The 23,605-nt window shown below is 38.6% G+C and overlaps 1 protein-coding gene across 12 annotated transcripts in view; it reads left to right on the forward strand.

The window, feature by feature from the left end:
- Window positions 1-23,605, forward strand: part of grip1 (glutamate receptor interacting protein 1) — a 375,594-nt gene that overhangs the window by 306,597 nt on the left and 45,392 nt on the right. For all 12 annotated transcript variants that reach the window (XM_055191373.2, XM_055191376.2, XM_055191372.2 and 9 more), the window contains 4 exons: window positions 2,938-3,087; window positions 16,280-16,466; window positions 18,912-19,057; window positions 21,696-21,776. In XM_055191373.2, the coding sequence (XP_055047348.2) occupies window positions 2,938-3,087; window positions 16,280-16,466; window positions 18,912-19,057; window positions 21,696-21,776 (564 nt within the window). The remainder of the gene's footprint in view (window positions 1-2,937; window positions 3,088-16,279; window positions 16,467-18,911; window positions 19,058-21,695; window positions 21,777-23,605) is intronic.

The raw sequence follows: 23,605 nt of genomic DNA on the forward strand, positions 1-23,605 counted from the left end.
TCAATTGACGAGTTAACTTGTCAAGGGCGGGGAAAGAGTCAATAATCATACCATCTAAGTCACTAAGTCAACACAAGCTTGCCAGTTATGCTAGTTTCGTTAAACTAATATGCTAACAATTCATAATGGCTACACTGCAAAAAATGACTTTCAAGAAAAAAAATTCTTAGTATTTTTGTCTTGTTTTCAGTAAAAATATCTAAAAATTCTTCAATTAAGATGCTTTTTCTTGATGAGCAAAACGACCCAAGAAAATAAGTCTAGTTTATAGACCAAAAATATCAAATTTAAGTGATTTTATGCATAAAACAAGCAAAAAAATCTGCCAAAGGGGGAAGCTAATTTTTCTTGAATTATTCTTGAATTTAGTGTTTAAGAAAAATGTTCAAGATTATTTTGCTTACCCCATTGGCAGAATTATTTGCTTGTTTTATGCACAAAATCACTTAAATTTTATATTTTTGGTCTAAAATCTAGACTTATTTTCTTGGGTCGTTTTGCTCATCAAGAAAAAGCATCTTAATTTAAGAATTTTTGATATTTTTACTGAAAACAAGACAAAAATACTCGGAACATTTTTTTCTTGAAAATTATTTTTTGCAGTGTAGCAACCTATGATAATTTTGGCTACCTTATTTTTCAATTACATTTTTACAATTGTTAATGTTTTTAATGTTAAACCAATAAAAGTTGATTTACATTCAATACTCACACAGAAACCTAGGGTCCTAGAATTGTGGTCCTGGGACTGCGGTTCCGAAAATGCAGCCTCTGGTTTTGCAGGCAGATGCTACTCACATTTCCAGAGCATGGCATTTGTGTTGATGATGTTCACGCTGACTAATTTGTCGCAAAGAAAACGAAAGTATTTTAATTTTAGTAAGACATTCACTGTATATATATATATGAAGAGTTTGGTTCCAAAACGCAATAAATCCATTTTGACAAATTTCGGTAAAAACGTGTTTTCTATACCAAGAAAGTGACAAGATGAAAACCACTATTTTCTGTTACAAACTTTCACATAGCATCTTTAGGTTATAAAAACATAAAAAATTCAAATCCATAACTTGATTTTCAAAGATTTATTATAAAAACGAATTCTTTTTTCCACAAAATGCAATAAATCCATGACAGTTTTTTATTTCAAAATGCTATAAATCTATTAAATCAATGTATAAATGTGCATTCATCTTTACCATTTTATATTTATTTAGTTGACTAGTGGTATACAATGATTAAAAAATAAACATTAATGGCATTAACCAAAACACTTACTTTGTTATATTAAGAACACAATGTTTTAGCATGAGAAGCTTGATGCTGTCTGGAGAACAAGCAACCGAGTGCCTCTCGCGAAAATTATTAGATGTTGATGGCGTACGTTTCTTTCCCGTCACAGAAAACCATCACAGGTTTGGCAATGCTATTAAAGTATTATTTTGTTTTGTTTGTTGATCACGAAGTACAAAGTAGATGAGGAAAATTAGGAGTCCGTGTACTCAGCGCGCCGCCATGTTTGTTTACATTGCGTGAATGGTCCGCTGTAATATCAGAAATGGATTTATTGCGTTCTGTAAAAAAGGATCAGTGGCGTTTGTCGCATTTTGGGAAAAAAGGGAGAAAAGATGACAGAATATCACGGCGGGTATTGGATTTTGCGTAAAATTAATTATTTACTTTTAACTACTGACCTGATATAATACTGATTTTGGCAGTAACTCATTTTTTTCAAAAATGGCGTTTATCGCGTTTTGGAACCAAACTCTTTATATATATAATAATATATATATATATATATGTGTGTATATTGGATTTAAAGCAAGCGCTCAAGAATTGGCTTTGAAGCTCTCTATCTGATCAGCATGAACTTGATTTGGTTGTTAGCCGTTGCTCTGTGATAAAAGCGGCTTTTAGGCGTTGGAAGTATTTTTAGACTATTGCTTTAATGAAGAGGTAACACGATCTGTTTGATGTCAAACAAGAGGGCATGTACTTCGGTGTTTTAATGAGCTGTTTTGTGCGTTTCTTCTGAAGGTGACAAACCACGGGTCTCTTTCTTACACCTGTTGTGAGACTGCTTAAAATATGAGACAATGTAAACATGTAATTTGGTACACATTGAAAATGCTGCAATAAAGTATTACATGTAAAAAGTATTTAATAAGTAAACTTTCAAACATGGAAAGAAAGTGTTTTAAAAAAATTACAACACATTATGACATAAAATAACACGTTTTTGTTGATGCACGGTTTATAGGTGACTTTTTAAAAGTGCAAAATTGTGAAATTTAATTTCATTTAAAGGAATAGTTCACCCAAAAATCATTTACTGATCTAAACCTGTATGAATTTCTTCTGATAAATGCAAAAAAGATATTTTGATTAATGATAGTAGTTGACTTCCACAGTATTTGTTTTACCTACTATTAAAGTCAGTGGGTACACTGTCAAAAATAAAGGTACAAAGCTGTCACTGGGGAAGTAGCCTTTAAAAAAGGTCCCAATATGTACCATTTAGGTATAAATATGTATCTTTTAACTGACAATATGTACCTTTGAAGTACTAATATGCTCTTTTCGGGGTACAAAGGTGTACCTGTTTGAAAAGATACTGTCCCAGTGACAACTTTTGTACCTTTATTTCTGAGAGTGTAGCGTCAACTGTGTTCTCACCTTTCTTTTGCATTCAACAGAAGAAACTCATACAGATTTAGATCAACATCAGGCTGTCTAGAGAAAGACAGGATTTTCATTTTTCCGTGAACTATTTCTTTAAAACATTAAAGTGCAAGGGTGTTTTCGACTGATTTTTTTGTTAATATATTTCAGTTATTGTTATACTTGTTATATGAATTTTGTTATAAAAAGTAGCATTTTAAGAACTTAAAGCCAACTCTATTTTGCTAAAATGTTTTGTGTCTGTCTCTCTTACAGCTCTGGGTTCTTCCTTTTCTCCGACCTCCATGAGCGCTTACAGTCTGAGCTCACTCAACATGAACACCCTGCCACGCACCATGTATCCCACGAGCCCCCGCGGCACCATGATGAGACGCAAACTTAAGAAGAAGGACTATAAGAGCTCAAGTACGTTTGACACCATCATGGAGATGTTTGCATGTCCTGTATGAGTTGCTTTTCATATGAAAGTGAATGGGGTCTATCACACAATTTGACAGTCCCCATTCACGACAGGATATTGTTTTATGAAGAGTCATATTACAAACGGTTTGAAACCACGATACGAGGATGATCGTTGTATAAATGATGTTTTAAAGGTCCACTGTGTAGATTTTTAGCAGCAACTAGCGGTGAGATTGTAAATTGCAACCAATGGCTCAGTCCACAGCTCACCCCTCCCTTTCGAAACGCATAGAGAAGCTACTGAGACAACTTAGGGACAAAACGCACTCTGTAGAGCTGTTTGTCCATTTAGGGCTAAAGTAGAGACATGACAGGGACTTCCATGGAAAGGGACGGCGGTGTATGTACATAAAAACGGCTCATTTTAATTGTGCGTTCACACCAGGCGCGAATAAAGCGTTAAGCGCGCTTATTGCTTATATTTATATTGAGACTACAAATTTAGCGTATTTGGTGCGTGTCCACTGTGAGAGACATAATCCGAAAAATATTCAGAAATCACAATGTATGATTTTTTGTAACTGTTTATTTGTATGATACAGCTGCAAATAAGTATTTGAACACCTGTCTATCACTAGAATTCTGACCCTCAAAGACCTGTTAGACTGCCTTTAAAGTGTCCACCTCCACTCCATTTATTATCTTAAATTAGATGCACCTGTTTGAGGTCGTTAGCTGCATAAAGACACCTGTCCACCCCATACAATCAGTAAGAATCCAAATACTAACATGGCCAAGACCAAAGAGCTGTCTAAAATTGTACACCTTCACAAGGCTGGAAAGGGCTACGGGGCAAGCTTGGTGAAAAAAGGTCCAATATTGAAGTAATAATTAGAAAATGGAAGAAGCTAAACATGACGGTCAATCTCCCTCGGACTGGGGCTCCGTGCAAGATCTCACTTCATGGGGTCTCAATGATCCTAAGAAAGGTGAGAAATCAGCCCAGAACTACACGGGAGGAGCTGGTCAATGACCTGAAAAGAGCTGGGACCACCGTTTGCAAGGTTACTGTTGGTAATACACTTAGACGTCATGGTTTGAAATCATGCACAGCGCGGAAGGTTCCCCTGCTTAAACCAGCACATGTCCAGGCCCGTCTTAAGTTTGCCAATGACCATTTGGATGATCCAGAGGAGTCATGGGAGAAAGTCATGTGGTCAGATGAGACCAAAATAGAACTTTTTAGTCATAATTCCACTAAACGTGTTTGGAGGAAGGAGAATGATGAGTACCATCCCAAGAACACCATCCCTACTGTGAAGCATGAGGGTGGTAGCATCATTGGGGGTGTTTTTCTGCACATGGGACAGGGCGACTGCACTGTATTAAGGAGAGGATGAACGGTGCCATGTATTGGGAGATTTTGGGGAACAACCTCCTTCCCTCAGTTAGAGCATTGTAGATTAGTCGAGGCTGGGTCTTCCAACATGACAATGACCCGAAGCACACAGCCAGGATAACCAAGGAGGGGCTCTGTAAGAAGCATATCAAGGTTCTGGCGTGGCCTAGCCAGTCTCCAGACCTAAACCCCCAATAGAGAATCTTTGGAGGGAGCTCAAACTCCGTGTTTCTCAGCGACAGACCAGAAACCTGACTGATCTAGAGAAGATCTGTGTGGAGGAGTGGGCCAAAATCCCTCCTGCAGTGTGTGCAAACCTGGTGAAAAACTACAGGAAACGTTTGAACTCTGTAATTGCAAAGGCTACAAAGGCTACTGTTCTCATGTGTTCAATGCTTATTTGCAGCTGTATCATACAAATTAATAGTTAAAAAATCATATTTTTTTAGATTATGTCTCTCACAGTGGACATGCCGATGACAATTTCAGACCCCTCCATGATTTCTAAGTGGGAGAACTTGCAAAATAGCAGCGTGTTCAAGTACTTATTTTCCTCACTGTATATTATATTGGCTTTCTGTCAAGAGATAAGTTACACAACGCACCTTTAATTGATAATATGAAATATTTTGCGGTAAACTTTCCCTTTAAAAGTAGTCTACCTGTGGTTTTCGCGCAGTTCTACTTATTCATTTTTTATAATCTGTCTTTTTATCAGAATGGCTGAAGGCAACAGAAAAGGCTTGGGTATTGATTTCCTGTAAAATTTATCAAAATGAATCAGAACCTCCATGCAGGCTTATATTTTGTGTCTGCCTCTTCCTTTCTTGCAACACAAAAGGTTCAAAGTGCCACCTACAGCATTCAGAAATGAACCTTTGTAAATGTCACATTATGTTAAACGCATGCAAGTTTGCATGCAAGGGCGTTAGTAAAGCCATTTTGAGCATCGACGCACCAACATAAAACCAAAACAGTCCGTTTGTATGATGGAAAGGCCGTACATCTGTAATTATCCATTTATAAATTTCGACCTCCTGCACATTGTTCACACCCCCCATTTTTTGGCTGTATAGGTGAAGGTTATGAATTTGAATGAGATCACAGAGCAGGATAACACTTACCTGGATAGAACAAGTTCAGCGTTCTCTGCTCCTATCTGAAGCCGCCAAGCGAAAGAGGGAAATTACACCTCTGGCTACCCAGTAATTAGATCCTGAGAGATATTTCATATCCTTCAGCTAAGCCGCGTCACTGGCGCTCGTCTCCTCCTCCGCCGCTGATAATTACCCAACCACACTTTCATATCGTGTGAAGGTAGTGGGCTTTATCTTCTGGTACTTGGAACAGGACCGATAAACAAACACTGGGACTTGAGAAATAGTTAATCAGCTGCCCACATCACTGGCTGCGTTCGCAATAACTTTCTTATTGTGCTGAAAAGTTAGTTTTTTCTTAGTTTTGTTTGTCGCAGTTGGTGTGTGGGGCTGTTTGCTATGGCTGTTAGATTGTGTTGATATATGATCAGGCGGTGGTTCGGACACCAGCTGTGGATGAACCGGCTTTTTAATTGCAGTGAAAGTGAATTTTGTGGCTGACGCAGGATGAGGGCGTTGTGCTGATATCATCAGTCTTCGTAGGTTCGGTCCAATGAAAAGTATTCTGCACTTTTTACATTTATATTCGTGCATTTGTCTGATGGTTTTATCCAAAGTGACTTATTGCAAAGATATTGGAACAAGATTGAGCACTCCTATTACAGTACTATGAATATGGGACAATGCAATGCGCAATATGGCCGCTCTGGGGACAAAGTCCCGCCTTCCTCTTAAAAAACCAATCATGAATCGACAAAGGCTGGTGATTTTCTGGGGGAGGGGCTACATACCGTTACGTGAGGCGCTTGCCAACCTGGGCTCATACGCACAACCGGCGCAACGTCATAGAATGTCTCTGAACAGGTTCACGCCCACTTTTGGGGGAAATCAGACTAGACCTTCCATTGGCTTCCATTCAAAATAGCGGAACAAAGCAACCTTCGTGCACAGCCGGCGGGCGTGGGTAACTTGTGAGGTCGCTCGGATTGAACATGTTGAGTGGTTGTCTGTCCACCCTGCCTGCCGTGGAGTGCGAGGGATGCATTGGCATATTTAGTTTGGTCAATGTGGAAGCATGTCTCTTTCATTCTCCCAGCGTCAAATTTGTGTAACAACGCTCCCTATTGGCCAGAGGTGTCTTACCCGGACATTTACTCGTATCTCATCGAGTCAACAGGGAAGCAAGTGAATGATTTTACTTCATATTTGACAGTAACTTCGTATTTATTTATTATGTCTTTATATATAGAGTAATGAGTGCACTTTTCCGTCCAGTCATACAACTAACTGGCTTAGCGATATTTCCAGCAATCACTGGATGGCGTTGTTACACAAAATTTGACGCTGTGAGAATGAAAGGGACATGTTTTTATATTGACCAAATTAAATGTGTTAATGTATCTTTCGGGGTCTATGGCAGGCAGGATGGACAGATAAATACTCAACATGTTTAATCTGAGTGATTTCATAAGTTATTTACGCCTGCCGGCTGTGTAAAAACGTTGCTTTGTTCCGCTATTTTGAATGGAAGCCAATGGAAGGTCTGCTTTTTTATCCCCCAAAAAGGGGCGGTGACGAAATTTACAGTTCCCGGATGTTCCGGTAGTCCGTATGTGCAGTAGCTGAAACGGCCCCAAAAAAGGTGTTTTAGCGCAATTTGGGTTTAATGCTACGTACACACCAAACGCGGGGCATCACGTTACTCGCTCTAGATTACTCGCGGGATTTAATTTTTCACTTGAATTTAATATTTTCAACTTGGGCGAAAACTCGTTTGAGACGATAAGCGCGTGTTTTTGCTGCAAACGCGCCACCCATATCGTGTCATTCGCATCGGCCCACGCGAGGACGTGTCTGATTGCATCTTTGCATTGACTTTGTATGTAATCTACTCGCGCAAATCGTTGAACTCGCGTCTGGTGTGAACCCACACTAAGAAACAGAAGTTATGGTACAATTGATGTTACGTTTAATTGTTGGTCAGAAATGTGTTCTTGTTATTTTAACACACAATTTTAGAAATCTGTGTTTCCCTATTCAAGTGGATAGGACTTTAGTCTTGCATAAATTAAATAACATTGCATTGCAAACATGGCCGCCTAGTGTCGTAACTTCCATAAAGGGACTTTGCTTTTAATCATCATGTAAACTTTGGGATTCGAACCCATGACCTTTTTCATGATTGGGCCATATGTTACTTATTTTTTCAACATCATTTCTAAAAAATGCTGTTTTTTTCAACCCAGTGTTGGGTCAAAAAGGGATGATGTTTATATTTGACCCGACAATGGCTTAAAACAACCCAGCATTTTGGGTTGAAATAATGCTGGGTCCCCTGCCGTCCACAGTTTCTGTTGTTGCAAATATACAAAAACAAAATATGAAACATTTCATCTAGTACACAAATGCATGTTCACTTTCACGCTCTGAACGTGAGCACGACCCCTCATACACACTGTTTGTTTATAAAAAAGATTTTTGTAATGGCTCTGCTCTAGCTGTATCAAGTCTTTTTTCAGCTTTGAATTTAATGTAACAAATGAAACATGTCCTAATTAATAACACAAGTTAAAATACCAGAGTAAATTATTTTATAAAAGCCAGTATTCTTCAGTTCTTCTCAAACAGACCCATATGGGATTTTTTTTTTTTCAAATATAATTTTAAATGAAAACCTAAATTTTTCATGTTTAAGTGCTATAATTGGGTCCCCAGTGCTTGTATCAACCTATAAAATGTAAAAAAGATCAACCCAGTAACTTAGTTTTGGTAAACCATTTTCTGCAAGCATGTTAAAAAGAGGTCATTGAAATTTGCCTCCCCTTGTGATGTCAGAAGGGGATAATACTGCCCCCTAATCTGCACCATCCAACCACGACACTGCCATTTATTGCAGAGATCAACTCATTTGCATTTCATTTTTGCTCACACCTACAAAGTGTCAATTTTAACATGTTATAATAAATTATCTATATGGTATTTTGAGCTAGAACTTCACATAAAGACTCTGGGGACACCAAAAATTTATTTGACATCTTTAAAAAGTCTTGTGAAATGTCCCCTTTAAAATATACAAAAAATATCAAAAAATATATGTGCTGAAATATATTTTTGAAATATGTTTACAATTTTGGCCATTTTTGTATATTTTAAAATCTAATTTAAAAATATATATCTTTTAAAGCATTTATAGTCACATTGCATTGGAAGAAAAACTTTGTATGTTACAAACCTGTAAACATACATAACAAGTTTATAAAGGTTAAAATTAAATATATTGTCAACTGCAAAAATATACTTATAATTTATATTTTATACATACGTATACATTTAATACAAACTTAAATAATTTGGCCCAGGAAAAATATATTTTTGCCTTATGGGTTGTAAAATTAGAAATGTATGTGTTGCCCCTAAAATACATTTTGAAATATATTCTCATACATGTAGGTTAAAACTAAATATATTTTTCAAATTCAAATGTATATTTTATTAAGCTTTAATTTTTCTAAACAATATATTTAGCACATATTAAAAAATATTTTTGGCTAGAGAAATGTATTTTTTTACGTATGGAGGGACAGGAACTTTTCCATTAATGAGGTCTATAATACCTGGAGAGAGCGATTTGCATAATGCCGTCGTGTGCTTCACAGATGATCAGATTCAGCACTGGACTTCATTTTTAGGGCCAATTACATGAGCCGCAAAATGAGGTCCAGAGAAAGCTGATGAACGACACCCCATCTTGTGCATTATTAAAAAGCTTTTAACAGTTTGACGCAATTCTTTTAAATAGAGGCGTATCTCATGTTGTTTGATGTTATAAAATCTTTTACATTAGTTTGCTAAAAGATTTCAATTTAACAGACTACACAGCAACCTTCATTGAAGAATTTAAGTTATCATTGGCTAATTTGGTTCACTACATTCATTGCCGCACCAAATGAACTCATTTTACAACGGGTGACTTTGGCGGTCAAATAAGAGATTTGTTCTGACAAGCTACATTGAGAAAAGAAATAAGATGCATCCACTGCATGCATTACTGCTGAATCATCAATTCCAGCCTTCGCATGGCAGACATTTCCTTGAATAAAAAATAACGTCTGTTTGTTAAAAATCCCTCCTGAGATCATCACTGTCGTAGACTTGCGTAGGCTGAATAAGCAGAAACTATTCAACATATTTGAAAGAAAGAGAGAGAGTAATGGGCAATAGCTGCAAGTACAGAAAAATGCTACTAGAGATACATACTGCAAAGTCACCCATCAGACATCAATGACACGTCTGAATGTGATGTCGACCCATCAGGACACATTGAGAGATAATACAGAAGGTCACAAAACTGCTGTCAGATCAAACACAGATTCAATGAAGCGGCGAAGGCGAATCTGTCTTGTCAACACATCCCATAAACAGACACACATTCTTGCACATTTCCATTCTTCCTCTGTCTCCTGCCGGGAATACTCTTAAAAGCCTTCACCGATGTCTTTTCTAAACCTTGTTTACCCTTGTTGAAGCTAGTGTCATGCTAATTTTAACATTTTCCCCTCTGTGCCTCTGTGGTCTGGAACAAACCGGTCTGCGTTTAATGTACTGTGACCGAACTAGCGCTGCGCCGTGAGAATATTAGCATAATTTAATTGTTTGCTAATGCCCACGGTCCTCATTTACGATGTCCATGCTGTCATCACTTGAGGTGCTAAATGCGTTCTGCTAGAGAGAAATGTAATTACATTAAAGGACAGAATTGAGACGCACGTATGTGAATCCAAACGCTTTTAGCTACGAAAATACATTTTGTATTAGGATTATTAGGAGCACCTGTTCAATTTCTCATTAATGCAATTATCTAATCAACCAATCACATGGCACTTGTTTCAATGCATTTAGGGGTGTGGTCCTGGTCAAGACAATCTCCTGAACTCCAAACTGAATGTCAGAATGGGAAAGAAAGGTGATTTCTGAAATTTTGAGCGTGGCATGGTTGTTGGTGACAGACCGGTCTGAGTATTTCACAATCTGCTCAGTTACTGGGATTTTCACGTACAACCATTTCTAGGGTTTACAAAGAATGGTGTGAAAAGGGAAAAACATCCAGTATGCGTCAGTCCTGTGATCGAAAATGCCTTGTTGATGCTAGAGGTCAGAGGAGAATGGACCGACTGATTTAAGCTGATAGAAGAGCAACTTTGACTGAAATAACCACTCGTTACAACCGAGGTATGCAGCAAAGCATTTGTGAAGCCACAACACGCACAACCTTGACGCGGATGGGCTAAAACAGCAGAAGACCCCACCAGGTACCACTCATCTTCACTACAAATAGGAAAAAGGGGCTACAATTTGCTCAAGCTCACCAAAATTGGACAGTTGAAGACTGGAAAAATGTTGCCTGGTCTGATGAGTCTCGATTTCTGTTGAGACATTCAGATGGAAGAGTCAGAATTTGGTTTAAACAGAATGAGAACATGGATCCATCATGCCTTCTTACCACTGTGCAGGCTAGTGGTGGTGGTGTAATGGTGTGGGGGATGTTTTCTTGGCACACTTTAGGCCCCTTAGTGCCAATTAGGCATCGTTTAAATGCCACGGCCTACCTGAGCATTGTTTCTGACCATTTCCATCCCTTTATGACCACCACGTACCCTTCCTCTGATGGCTACTTCCAGCAGGATAATGCACCATGTCACAAAGCTCGAAACATTTCAAATTAGTTTCTTGAACATGACGATGAGTTCATTGTACTAAAATGGCCCCCACAGTCACCAGATCTCAACCCAATAGAGCGTCTTTGGGATGTGGTGGAACGGGAGCTTCGTGCCCTGGATGTGCATCCCACAAATCTCCATCAACTGCAAGATGCTATCCTATCAATATGGGCCAACATTTCTAAAGAATGCTTTCAGCGAAAGGGGGTCAAACACAGTATTAGTATAATGTTCCTGATAATCCTTTAGGTGAGTGTATTTTCAAATTGCTAAATGCGTTCTGCTAGAAAGAAAAGTAATTACATTAAAGGACAGAATTGAGACACATGTATGTAAATGCAAACGCTTTTATATCTACGAAAATACATTTTGTGTATTGTTGCATTCTCAGCATTGCCACTAGGGGAGCTATAGTTTGTGATTGCATCACCGAATGCTTGCAATGCGTTGGCCTGGCATTTACATTTGCGCTTGCGTCCTTGACTAAAGTATTTGTCTAAAAGTACCAAATAACTTTTGCAATGCACGGATCAAGATGATTCACATCTGTAAAGTTCAATGCATGTGCGAATCTTAACTTGGATCAAAAAACTGCCTTTCGGTCTGTGCTGAAGATTCTGACTCATTCTAAGATCTACAGCTTACTCATAGGACTGTGGGTTGCAGAAATGAACATTTCTTTTAAGAGTTAGTCAGTTGACTGGCAAAGATTTACCGAACATGACCCCTCGGGTGCTACTGTGTATATCAGAGCCTTTGAAGTCAACCAGAAATGGAGACTCCACTTAACCAAGACTGAGCCGCGACCCTAAAGCATAAAAGCCATTTCGAGTTATTTCATAGTCTGCAGCCCCCAGACAGTGCAGGCCATTTGCGGGAAAACAAACAAGTCTGTATCATTTTCCGTGCTACGGATGCAAGAAGTCCCAAACTGATGTTGATCGATGGGTCCTGCCGAACTGTCCCTGAAACGTTTCCGCATCCTTCTGGCACACAAAGAGACGTCCTATCCTCCTCTGCGTCACGTTAAACTCCCTTTCTCATCCTTCATTTCCAATAAAAATGGAAAGGTCACCGCATTTAAAACAATAAAGGTGTCTGGTGCGGTAAATCTAGCCCGTGAGCAGAGCCATCAATCTCAGACTGATGCACTCCGAAGTCACAGTACAGCGGTCCTGAGAGAATAAGGGAATGCGTCGTGTCTGGTTTGGTTGGGAAAATGTGCAAGATTCAGTTCCACCAGCAAAGTCCTATTCACCTTAGCCATTGTGTTGGTGTGAATAACTTTAAAGCACTCGATTTGGTGCCAAGTAGCCTGCAAGCCTATTTTATCAAACTTTTATCTAAAGTGATTTACTGTGCATTTAGTATGAGTGTTCACTGGGATCGAACCCATTACCTTTGTCGTTCCAGGCAATACTCTACCCATGAGCCACAGAAACACTTACTTTATATAAGACTTTACATGCAATCTTAATAAAAATGTATATTTTGCATATCCAGAACATGATTTGGTAGACGACTCCGGGCCAGATCTGCACCGGAGCTGCGACTTCGACTCGGATCTGGCCCGGAGTCGGCAGATCTGTTGTCTATGGTTATAGCGTAATATATATATTTAAACAGGCATTCCAGGCAGGCACTTATTTTGTGTCCATAGGGGGTTTTATGTAACATACTGCTGGAAAACAATCTTGTATGTGCTTGGAGAGGAAGAGAGTACACATCTCAGTGTTGTTTGCTTTCTGATGTTTGTTGTATGGTGGATCAAGCGTGGTCAGAGTTTGACAAGCGCTTATGTGTTTGATTACGTTTTCACTTGTTTTGTTGGAGGTGTACACAACACACAGATTTAACTTGCCCACATTTCTGGGCAACCACTTCTATCACTTTTTGTCACCCGGTTCTCCGGTTTTACAATTGAGATGCTTACCATGTGACTTTATAGAGATAGACAATTGTAAATGAAGTGCGGCGGGGTGTATAAATCAGATTGGTTATGTGGCTTTTTCTTCCTGAATGAAACCGTTTCAATCACTGCAGTGCAAACAGTTGGGTACAGTGGTCTCAAAAAGTATATGGGCCTTTTCTCCGAATCTGTGCCATTTGCATGTTGTAATTTTTTTAACACACATTTTACCTCTTCAAAATGATTATTGGTCAATCTCAGGTAACTTATTTATTTTTTCTTAATGGAGAATGGAGGCATTTTGGTAACAGTACTGAAAGTAACAGTACTGAGATTTTTGCATTAATTTAGCAAATACATGAAATATAGCTGCATTAAATATGTTCTAATAGCATGAAGACACTGAGCAAATTCTACCAATTTTTATATTTTTATATTTTTATATAATAACATCAAAAAGTTATAAAGGTTAACGGACTGAACATTAGGATTGACATTCACAGTTATAGCATCAATATCATAAAATATACAGAAAAGAAAATTAGAAAAAAAGTAACTTTTAATCTTCACATGGCCTTCAGAAGATCCAGGTGATGTAACTTAAGGACTATTCCTGGAATATTTCTATATTTTCAGAGGGCAGAACGGCAGGACTGAGTGAAATCCTGGGGACATGACTAAAATGTGAATTTAATAATATGACTTTTTCAATGGTAAAAATATTTTAAGCAAAGATGGGATATAGACCCACACAAAAATACAAACAAATGAAGATATCTAAAGAATTTTATGCTTTATATTTAAAGGGGACATATCATGAAAATCATACTTTTTCCATGTTTAACATCTCGACGAGCACTAATTCGTGGGCGGGTTGAAGTTAGTTTTTTTTAACGCTGCTAACACTATATAGCCTACTGTCTACAAACATTAATAGTATTAACATTACTATACATCGTTTAAAAGGTCTATGAGTTAAGCATCAGTGTATGGTCTCTGTTTTGAGATACAGATGCTCTAGCATCATAAATATAGTATGTTGTGACAGAAGTCTAGATGACAACATGCAAAATATAAACGGGACTTCTTACCTTTGTGTTGATATAACGATCGCGAATTGAATCCAGTCTGTTTCAGGTGTGTGAATAACCCATAAAAACTCAATAAAGTACATCCAATGACCATTTTTGTCCACAAATGCATATAATCCATGAAATATAGATAAGTATTCTGTTGTTTACATCAGATTTCACATGAACATCTTGTAATAGAATATAAAATACAATCTGAAGACTATTTACACCGTAACACTGTATGTGAGATTACACTTTAGGTTCTTGTAAACACGTAAACCCGCGTTCAAACTTTGTTTTTAAAAGTAGGCGGGAATATAATACATAATATCCAAACAGTGCTGTAAAAAATCGTGATGTCATTTGACTCGCTCGTTCATCCAATGACTTCAGGAAAATATTGATAGACAGAACGTGTAGTCAATTAGATAACAAATCCAAAGATCTTTATTTCCTGGTGTGGAAACTGCATTTTATATGCTAACATAAGGATAAATAATAATAAAAACAAAGGTTGTATGCATGTAAACAAAGACTTTTATTTTGGGGCTGACTGGCACTTAGAAAAGGCACTAGTCTTATAAAAACATTTTTGGGCCTATTGACCTCAAACGTGTAACATAACTTCTGTAGACTTGCAGCTTTGGGATCATTGCATTTCTAGGTTTCACACACATATTTATCATTAAGTTTTTTAGTAATAAAAAGGATGTTATTCTTCAGCCTCTCTAACTTTTTTAATTTTTAACTTAAAATAATGGAAAATGAACCTCAAAGTGTCTTCTCTCTAATGATACCATAGTTGCTTATACTCTAAATGGTTTAGTAAAAACAACCCTTTTAGTGAAAGTAGGTCTTTTCATGGTTTGGGCTAGAGTGGGGGTGCTTTTCAAGAGGTTAAATGCTATAATTGGGTCTTTTATCAACCTAGAAAATGTGAAAAAGATCAACCCAGTAACTTGGTTTTATTAAACCAAGCATGTGAAAAAAATAGGTAATTAAAATGTGGTTCCCTTTGTGATGTCAGAAGGGGATCTTATTATAATAATACCACTCCTTAATCTGCACTATCCAACCACGGCACTGACAATTAGTGCAGAGAGAAAGAGAAAATAGTTGACAGCAAGTTTCAATTTCAACAAACATTATGGTGATCAGTGTTTGCATTTCATCAGCGCATTTGCATTTTTAAGGACACACCCAAAAATGGCACATTTTTGCTCACACCTATAATGTTATAATTTTAACATGCTATAATAAATTATCTATATGGTATTTTGAGCTAAAACTTTACATATGTACTCTGGGGACACAAAAGATTTGACATCTTAAAAAAGTGTGATATGTCCTCTTTAAAGGAAAAGTATAGAGATAATAAGGAGGGTAGAATAAAAAAGCTATTTTTTGTGCTCTATGTAGTTTTTATGAATGTCTTATAGTTTGCATTTGGTGTTAGATTGACATGCAGGAAACTTTGCTTAATAATAAAATGTATTTTAGTGTTTTTTTTTTTTGCATTTTTATAAATATAATGTGTATATATGTATGATTCGGTTGGTTGTAAAATAATTCCTAAAGGCTGTATTGTCTTAAACAAAGTACACTAGCGTTTTTTTTTTTTGGGGGGGGGCAAAGATACTAGCACACACGCTGAATACTTATCAGCAATGACAGCGCAAATCTACATCAGCTGTGTCTAGTCTGAAAAGCTGCGTGTGCATTGAGATGAACACAAAACCATACATTTGTTGTTGAACACAAAAAGAGATCTTTTCTTTCACTGCATGCTTTCATTATATGGAAAACAAGCAGCTTGCCCATCACTCAGAAAAATCTCATTTTGTGTATCACAGAGGACAAAATCAAAGTGTTTTCATTGCTTTACGAGAGCTTTAAACATCTCAAGGGTTTTCTCAAGAGAAATCTGGACATTGTTTTGTTTGCCTTTAATCTTTTATTGTAAAAAAATGTTTATTTGATCTCTGTTTTTTCTCTCATAGTGTCTTTGGCATCAAGTACCGTAGGTCTGGCGGGTCAGGTAGTCCACACGGAAACAACAGAGGTGACCCTCATCAGTGACCCCATCATGGGTTTCGGTATTCAGCTCCAGGGAGGAGTCTTCGCTACGGAAACCCTGTCCTCCCCTCCGCTTATTGCTTACATAGATCCCGACAGCCCGGCAGAGCGGTAAGATCCCTCATTACCATTAATATTAACCTTCACTGCCTAGTTAAAACTCTGGGATTTAGTATTCCACGCGCCTTTCCGACGGCTTAATTGTTTGCGTTATCAGAGAAGTGTGAACTTCCCTTTGGGAATCTTTAATATTTAATCTCGAGTTTAATTTTGATTATCTCCACAGATCCCGAATCCCATTACACCGGTTCTCTCCGCACACAGATTTCCCGGTGATGTAATGCAGTGTTCGCACATGATGTATAGCCGGTTTGTTTCGGTTCTACGTGTGCTTTGATCGACTGCGTCGTTACGTGACAGAACGCTGCACTTAAGTGTAATTACGTGCACGTCGTCGCCGCAGCTGAAGGAACTTGCCCGTCGGATGAGAAGATTTAGGTCGCAATTTCGCTGTAATTACTGACCTGAGCAACCTGACTCGTAGCTGCCAGCTGAAGTTATAATTGCAGTTATGGACGTAAACCTTTAATGTCGGTGATTTGATGCCTTGTGGTCTTGCGAGAAGACAATCCTGCCAAAATAACCAGTTGGAGGCAGAATGAATTTCAATGTTTTTGCTGGTTTGGCGTTGGTGGACCTGAATAGCAATTAGAGCCGTGTTGATACAATCATATATAATGTATTGCTTTTCTTTTTCTTGTTTAATGTTGTGACGTATTGAATCGTGACATGCATCCCATACATCCCATGTTTTGAAAGGATACGGCATATGCCGGTAAACAGCTACGATTGATGTTTTAGGTATGGAAATCATCAAGTACAGTGTACAATTTTTGGTTTGCTCATGGCCTGTTTGGGCATTCAGTTGATGTTTTGTTCTCTCTGCTGTTGAAAAACTTTGCGCTTTATCTCTGACCTTGAGGCTGAAGCTAAGTGAGCGTTTGTACCTTTGGCTAAAATGTCACATTCACTCACTGATGTTTGTTCATTGGTGCCATCTGGCTGATACAGCTGTCTGTCTGGCTCCACATGACAAACGCGTCATCATCTGAGACAACGTAGTAATGAAACGCGGTCTATTGAGCAGTTTGTCCATTTAGGGCTACCATAGAAATATGACAACCCGCGAATGGTGACTTTCATGTAAAGGGACCTGTTTAGGTAATACAATCAATACAGTTCATTATGTAAGGTCTTTATACACCACTGATAACTGATAATATACACTCACCTAAAGGATTATTAGGAACACCATACTAATACTGTGTTTGACCCCGTTTCGCCTTCAGAGCTGCCTTAATTCTATGTGGCATTGATTCAACATGGTACTGAAAGCATTCTTTAGAAATGTTGGCCCATATTGATAGGATATCATTTAGCAGTTGATGAAGATTTGTGGGATGCACATCCAGGGCACGACCACCACATCCCAAAGATGCTCTATTGGGTTGAGATCTGGTGACTGTGGGGGCCATTTTAGTACTCGTTGTCATGTCCAAGAAACTAATTTGAAATGATTCGAGCTTTGTGACATGATGCATTATCCTGCTTGAAGTAGCCATCAGAGGATGAGTACATGGTGGTCATAAAAGGATGGACATGGTCAGAAACAATGCTCAGGTAGGCCGGGGCATTTAAATGATGCCCAATTGGCACTAAGGGGTCTAAAGTGTGCCAAGAAAACATCCTTCACACCATTACACCACCACCACCAGCCTACACAGTAGTAACAAGGCATGATGGATCCATGTTCTCATTCTGTTTACGCCAAATTCTGTCTCAACAGAAATTGAGACTCATCAGACCAGGCAACATTTTTCCAGCCTTCAACTGTCCAATTTTGGTGAACTTGTGCAAATAGTAGCCTCTTTTTCCTATTTGTAGTGGCGATGAGTTGGTCCCGGTGGGGTCTTCCGCTGTTGTAGCCCATCCCCCTCAAGGTTGTGCGTGTTGTAGCTTCACAAATGCTTTGCTGCATACCTCAGTTGTAACGAGTGGTTATTTCACTCAAAGTTGCTCTTCTTGAATCAGTCGGCCCATTCTCCTCTGACCTCTACCATCAACAAGGCATCTTCGCCCACAGGACTCTTGCATACTGGATGTTTTCCCCTTTTCACACCATTCTTTGTAAACCCTAGAAATGGTTGTGCCTGAAAATCCCAGTAACAGATTGTGAAATACTCAGACCGGCCCATCTGGCACCAACAACCATGCCACGCTCAAAATTGCTTAAATCACTGTTCTTTCCCATTCTGACATCCAGTTTGGAATTCAGGAGATTGTCTTGACCAAGACCACACCCCTAAATGCATTGAATTTACTGCCATGTGATTGGTTGATTAGATAATTACATTAATGAGAAATTGAACAGGTGTTCGTAATAATCCTTTAGGTGAGTGTATTGATGAGCAATAGTTAAATTGTCTCTTTAAACACTTCTAATGCTATTCTCTGGGTCATTATAATACAAATTTTGTTTGTGCTATTCTTGCACAGGTGTGGCACCCTGCAGATCGGCGATCGCATCCTGTCAATAAACGGCATCCCCACTGAGGACAGCACACTTGAGGAGACCAATCAGCTGCTGAGGGACTCCAGCATCACCAGCAGAGTCACACTGGAGATCGAGTTTGACGTAGCAGGTAAGCAAAGGACCAATATATAATTTCTGAACCTGTTCGGGGATGAATGGTCCATCTGGACTGCTCCTGTTTTTGTCCTAGTTGTTTGTTTTAAAAAGTTGCCCCATAATTCTGAGTGCCCGGCCATCTGGCGCACGTTTGATGTGTGAAAATGATTAGAACCACAAGACAAGCGCGTGTGATATAAAGGCTAGTGTTTCCAAACAGATATCTACATGAAAAATAGAGGCTCAACGTGGTGTTATATAACAAAAACCGGGAGCATATTTTCTGTCATGCTGTGCGTAGCAGTGTAATAACGCGGTAGATCAAGAGTCACTTGTCCTTGTCAGCAAGTGTTTGTGTGTTATTTAATTTGGTTTGATATTTAGTTCATTTCATTTAACTTGTCGGAAATCTTTTAATCTTCAAAGTGAAATTATTTAGGGTTTCTAAAGAACCATGTGGTGTGCTCACAAAATTGAGAAGCACTTTCTTGATGGCAAGATCCCTGCTGAAAAAACAGCATACCAGCAAGACCAGCATATGTTGTGTTTTGGTGCTTGTTTTCTGTTGACCACCAGTTAAACCAGCACCCACACCAGCTAAACCAGCACCAAACCAGCACCAGCTTCAAATGCTGGTAATACCAGCAAGACCAGCATATGTTGTGTTTTGGTGCTTGTTTTCTGTTGACCACCAGCTAAACCAGCACCAAACCAGCACCAGCTTCAAATGCTGGTAATACCAACAAGAACAGCATATCATGTGTTTTGGTGCTGGTTTTCTGGTGACCACCAGCTAAACCAGTACCAAACCAGCAACAGCTTCAAATGCTGGTTATACCAGCAAGTCCAGCATATGTTGTGTTTTGGTGCTTGTTTTCTGTTGACCACCAGCTAAACCAGTATCAAACCAGCAACAGCACCCACACCAGCTAAACCAGCACCAGCTTCAAATGCTGGTAATACCAGCAAGACCAGCATATGTTGTGTTTTGGTGCTGGTTTTCTGGTGACTTTTAGCTAAACCAGTATCAAACCAGCACCCACACCAGCTAAACCAGCACCAGCTTCAAATGCTGGTAATACCAGCAAGACCAGCATATGTTGTGTTTTGGTGCTGGTTTTCTGGTGACTTTTAGCTAAACCAGTATCAAACCAGCACCCACACCAGCTAAACCAGCACCAGCTTCAAATGCTGGTAATACCAGCAAGACCAGCATATGTTGTGTTTTGGTGCTTGTTTTCTGTTGACCACCAGCTAAACCAGCACCAATCCAGCACCCACACCAGCTAAACCAGCACCAAACCAGCACCAGCTTCAAATGCTGGTTATACCAGCAAGAACAGCATATGTTGTGTTTTGGTGCTTGTTTTCTGTTGACCACCAGCTAAACCAGCACCCACACCAGCTAAACCAGCTAAACCAGCACCAGTTTCAAATGCTGGTAATACCAGCAAGACCAGCATATGTTGTGTTTTGGTGCTGGTTTTCTGGTGACTTTTAGCTAAACCAGTATCAAACCGGCACCCACAACCAGCTAAACCAGCACCAGCTTCAAATGCTGGTAATACCAGCAAGACCAGCATATGTTGTGTTTTGGTGCTGGTATGCTGGTGACCACCAGCAAAACTTGCAAAAAAAACAACATGGAAGTTATGCTGGTCTATACTGTTTTTTCAGCAGGGATGTTATCTGATTGGTTGATTTTTTCAACATCCTACACTTTCGGAAAAAAGTACAAATGTTGTCACTGGGGGACAGTACCTTTAAAAGGTCCTATAATGTACCATTTTGGTACAGATATGTACCTTTGAGGAACCAGTATGTATCTGTTAGGTACCAATCCCTCACGGAAATTACTACAATTAAATCCAAAACACAATGGCTACTGTAGTAAAACCAAATCAATACACCAAAAAAACATGGTTACTACAATGAATTGTGTGGATTGTGTTCAGTATAGGACGATGTCCATAAACAGCACACAAAAAATATTTTCTACATGTCATTAGGTTTAAATGACCATCGAGTTTTTGGCCAGACTAATATGCCATATGGACCAGACCTTGTGTTTTATTAGGTCTGGCTATTCAAAACTGCTTTATGGTGTTGTCTGTATACCCAATGAATGTAAGTGCGTCACCATAATGTTTACTTTCAAACAAATTCTTTGGGAACAGATCAGCAGTGCTGTGTTTTTGCACTTAGTGCATTCGTCATCTCTTAGACCAGGTGGTTGTTTTGTGAGACTTTTTGTTGGTTTGGAGAAAATGAGCTCACTTGAATGATTGGATGATCGTTCCAAGAGCAGTGGCCTTTATATGTAATTGCTGGTCACTGGAGTGCGGTACATTTTCTTTGTTTGGACAGGTTTGGCACCACTTTCAATCTTTCGCACCTGAATCGCTGCCCAGAAGAGAGGGATGTTTCTCTATAGAAAGCCTGAGCTTTTGTGACTGATCTTTATCTGATTAAAAGGACTTGGCTATTGCTTCCTGAATTTTAACAATTACCAAGTACCTTTACCTAGGGTTTGTTTGGTATTGAATCTCCCTGATGTATAAGTCCTGGGTTTTTGTAAAACTAAGAAATGTTGCAGGATGGGCTTGTATTTGATACCCTCGAACCTCTTTGTTCCCTTTTGTCTTATTCAGAATCAGTCATACCAAGCAGTGGAACCTTCCATGTGAAGCTACCAAAGAAGCCAGGTGTGGAGCTGGGCATCACCATCAGCTGTAAGTATCTGTAACCTCTTCGGGTTGTAACATTTTCTTTGTAGTCGTGTTGGTGGTTCCTGTAGCTCAAATGGTATAGCATGCTAATTAAAAATGCTTACTTGAACTATAAGTTGCTTTGGACAGAAACATCTGTTGATCGTATGAATGTACTGTAAATGTATTGAAGTACACAGTGAGGGTATAATGTAATGTTACCACATTTCCTTGGAGTTTGATTTTGAAATTTTAATTGCGGTCTGTATGGCCTTATAAGATTTTGCCGTGGACAACTGGGTTCTCTGTCTTGGCTGACTGGCTAAATTATGTAGCTTATGATTATGTGGGATAATGTGAGATCAATCATTATTGCTCACAGGATGCATACACTTATCTGGAAACGTGAAGTTTTTTTAATGGATGAACCCAACCACTAGGTTAATTTTATCTAGAAAATGTTAATATTTGACCCAACCATGAATTGATACAAACCAGCATTTTTAGTTAAAACAACCACGCATAGGTTAATTTAAACCCAACAGTTGGGTTTGTCCATATCTACCCAACCATGGTGTGAAACAACCCATCATTTTTAGTTAAAACAACCCAGCATAAGTTTATTTTTTACCTAACAGTTGGTTTTGTCCATATTTACCCAACCAGGCTGTGAAACAACCCAGCATTTTTAGTTAAAACAACCCAACATAGATTAATTTACACCCAACAGTTGTGTTTGTACATGTTTACCCAACCATGGAGTGAAACAACCCATCATTTTTAGATAAAACAACCCAGCATAGGTTAATTCAAACCCAACAGTTGGGTTAGTCCATATTTACCCAACCATGGTGTGAAACAACCCAGGATTTTTAGTTAGAATAACCCAGCATAGGTTTATTTTAATATAACAGTTGGTTTTGTCCATATTTACCCAACCATGCTGTGAGACAACCCAGCATTTTAGTTAAAATAACCCAGCCTAGGTTTATTTTAATATAACCGTTGGTTTTGTCCATATTTACCCAACCATGCTGTGAAACAACCCAGCATTTTAGTTAAAATAACCCAGCATAGGATAATTTTAACCGTACAGTTGCTTTTGTCCATATTTACCCAACCATGCTGTGAAACAACCCAGAATTTTTAGTTAAAAACAACCCAGCATAGGTTTATTAAAACCCAACAGTTGGGTTAGTCCATATTTACCCAACCATGGTGTGAAACAACCCAGCATTTTTAGTTAAAATGACCCAGCATAGGTTTATTTTAATATAACAGTTGATTTTGTCCATATTTACCCAACCATGCTGTGAAACAACCCAGCATTTTAGTTAAAATAACCCAGCATAGGATAATTTTAACCTTACAGTTGCTTTTGTCCATATTTACCCAACCATGCTGTGAAAAAAACCCAGAATTTTTAGTTAAAAACAACCCAGCATAGGTTTATTTAGCAACCCAGCATTTTTAGTAAAACAACCCAGCGTAGGTAAATTTAAACCCAACAGTTGGGTTAGTCCATATTTACCCAACCATGGTGTGAAACAACCCAGCATTTTTAGTTAAAATGACCCAGCATAGGTTTATTTTAATATAACAGTTGGTTTTGTCCATATTTACCCAACCATGCTGTGAAACAACCCAGCATTTTAGTTAAAATAACCCAGCATAGGATAATTTTAACCTTACAGTTGCTTTTGTCCATATTTACCCAACCATGCTGTGAAAAAAACCCAGAATTTTTAGTTAAAAACAACCCAGCATAGGTTTATTTAGCAACCCAGCATTTTTAGTAAAACAACCCAGCGTAGGTAAATTTAAACCCAACAGTTGGGTTAGTCCATATTTAC

The sequence above is a fragment of the Misgurnus anguillicaudatus genome, chromosome 1 (assembly GCF_027580225.2).
Source record: "Misgurnus anguillicaudatus chromosome 1, ASM2758022v2, whole genome shotgun sequence".
NCBI classification, from domain to species: Eukaryota; Metazoa; Chordata; class Actinopteri; order Cypriniformes; family Cobitidae; genus Misgurnus; species Misgurnus anguillicaudatus.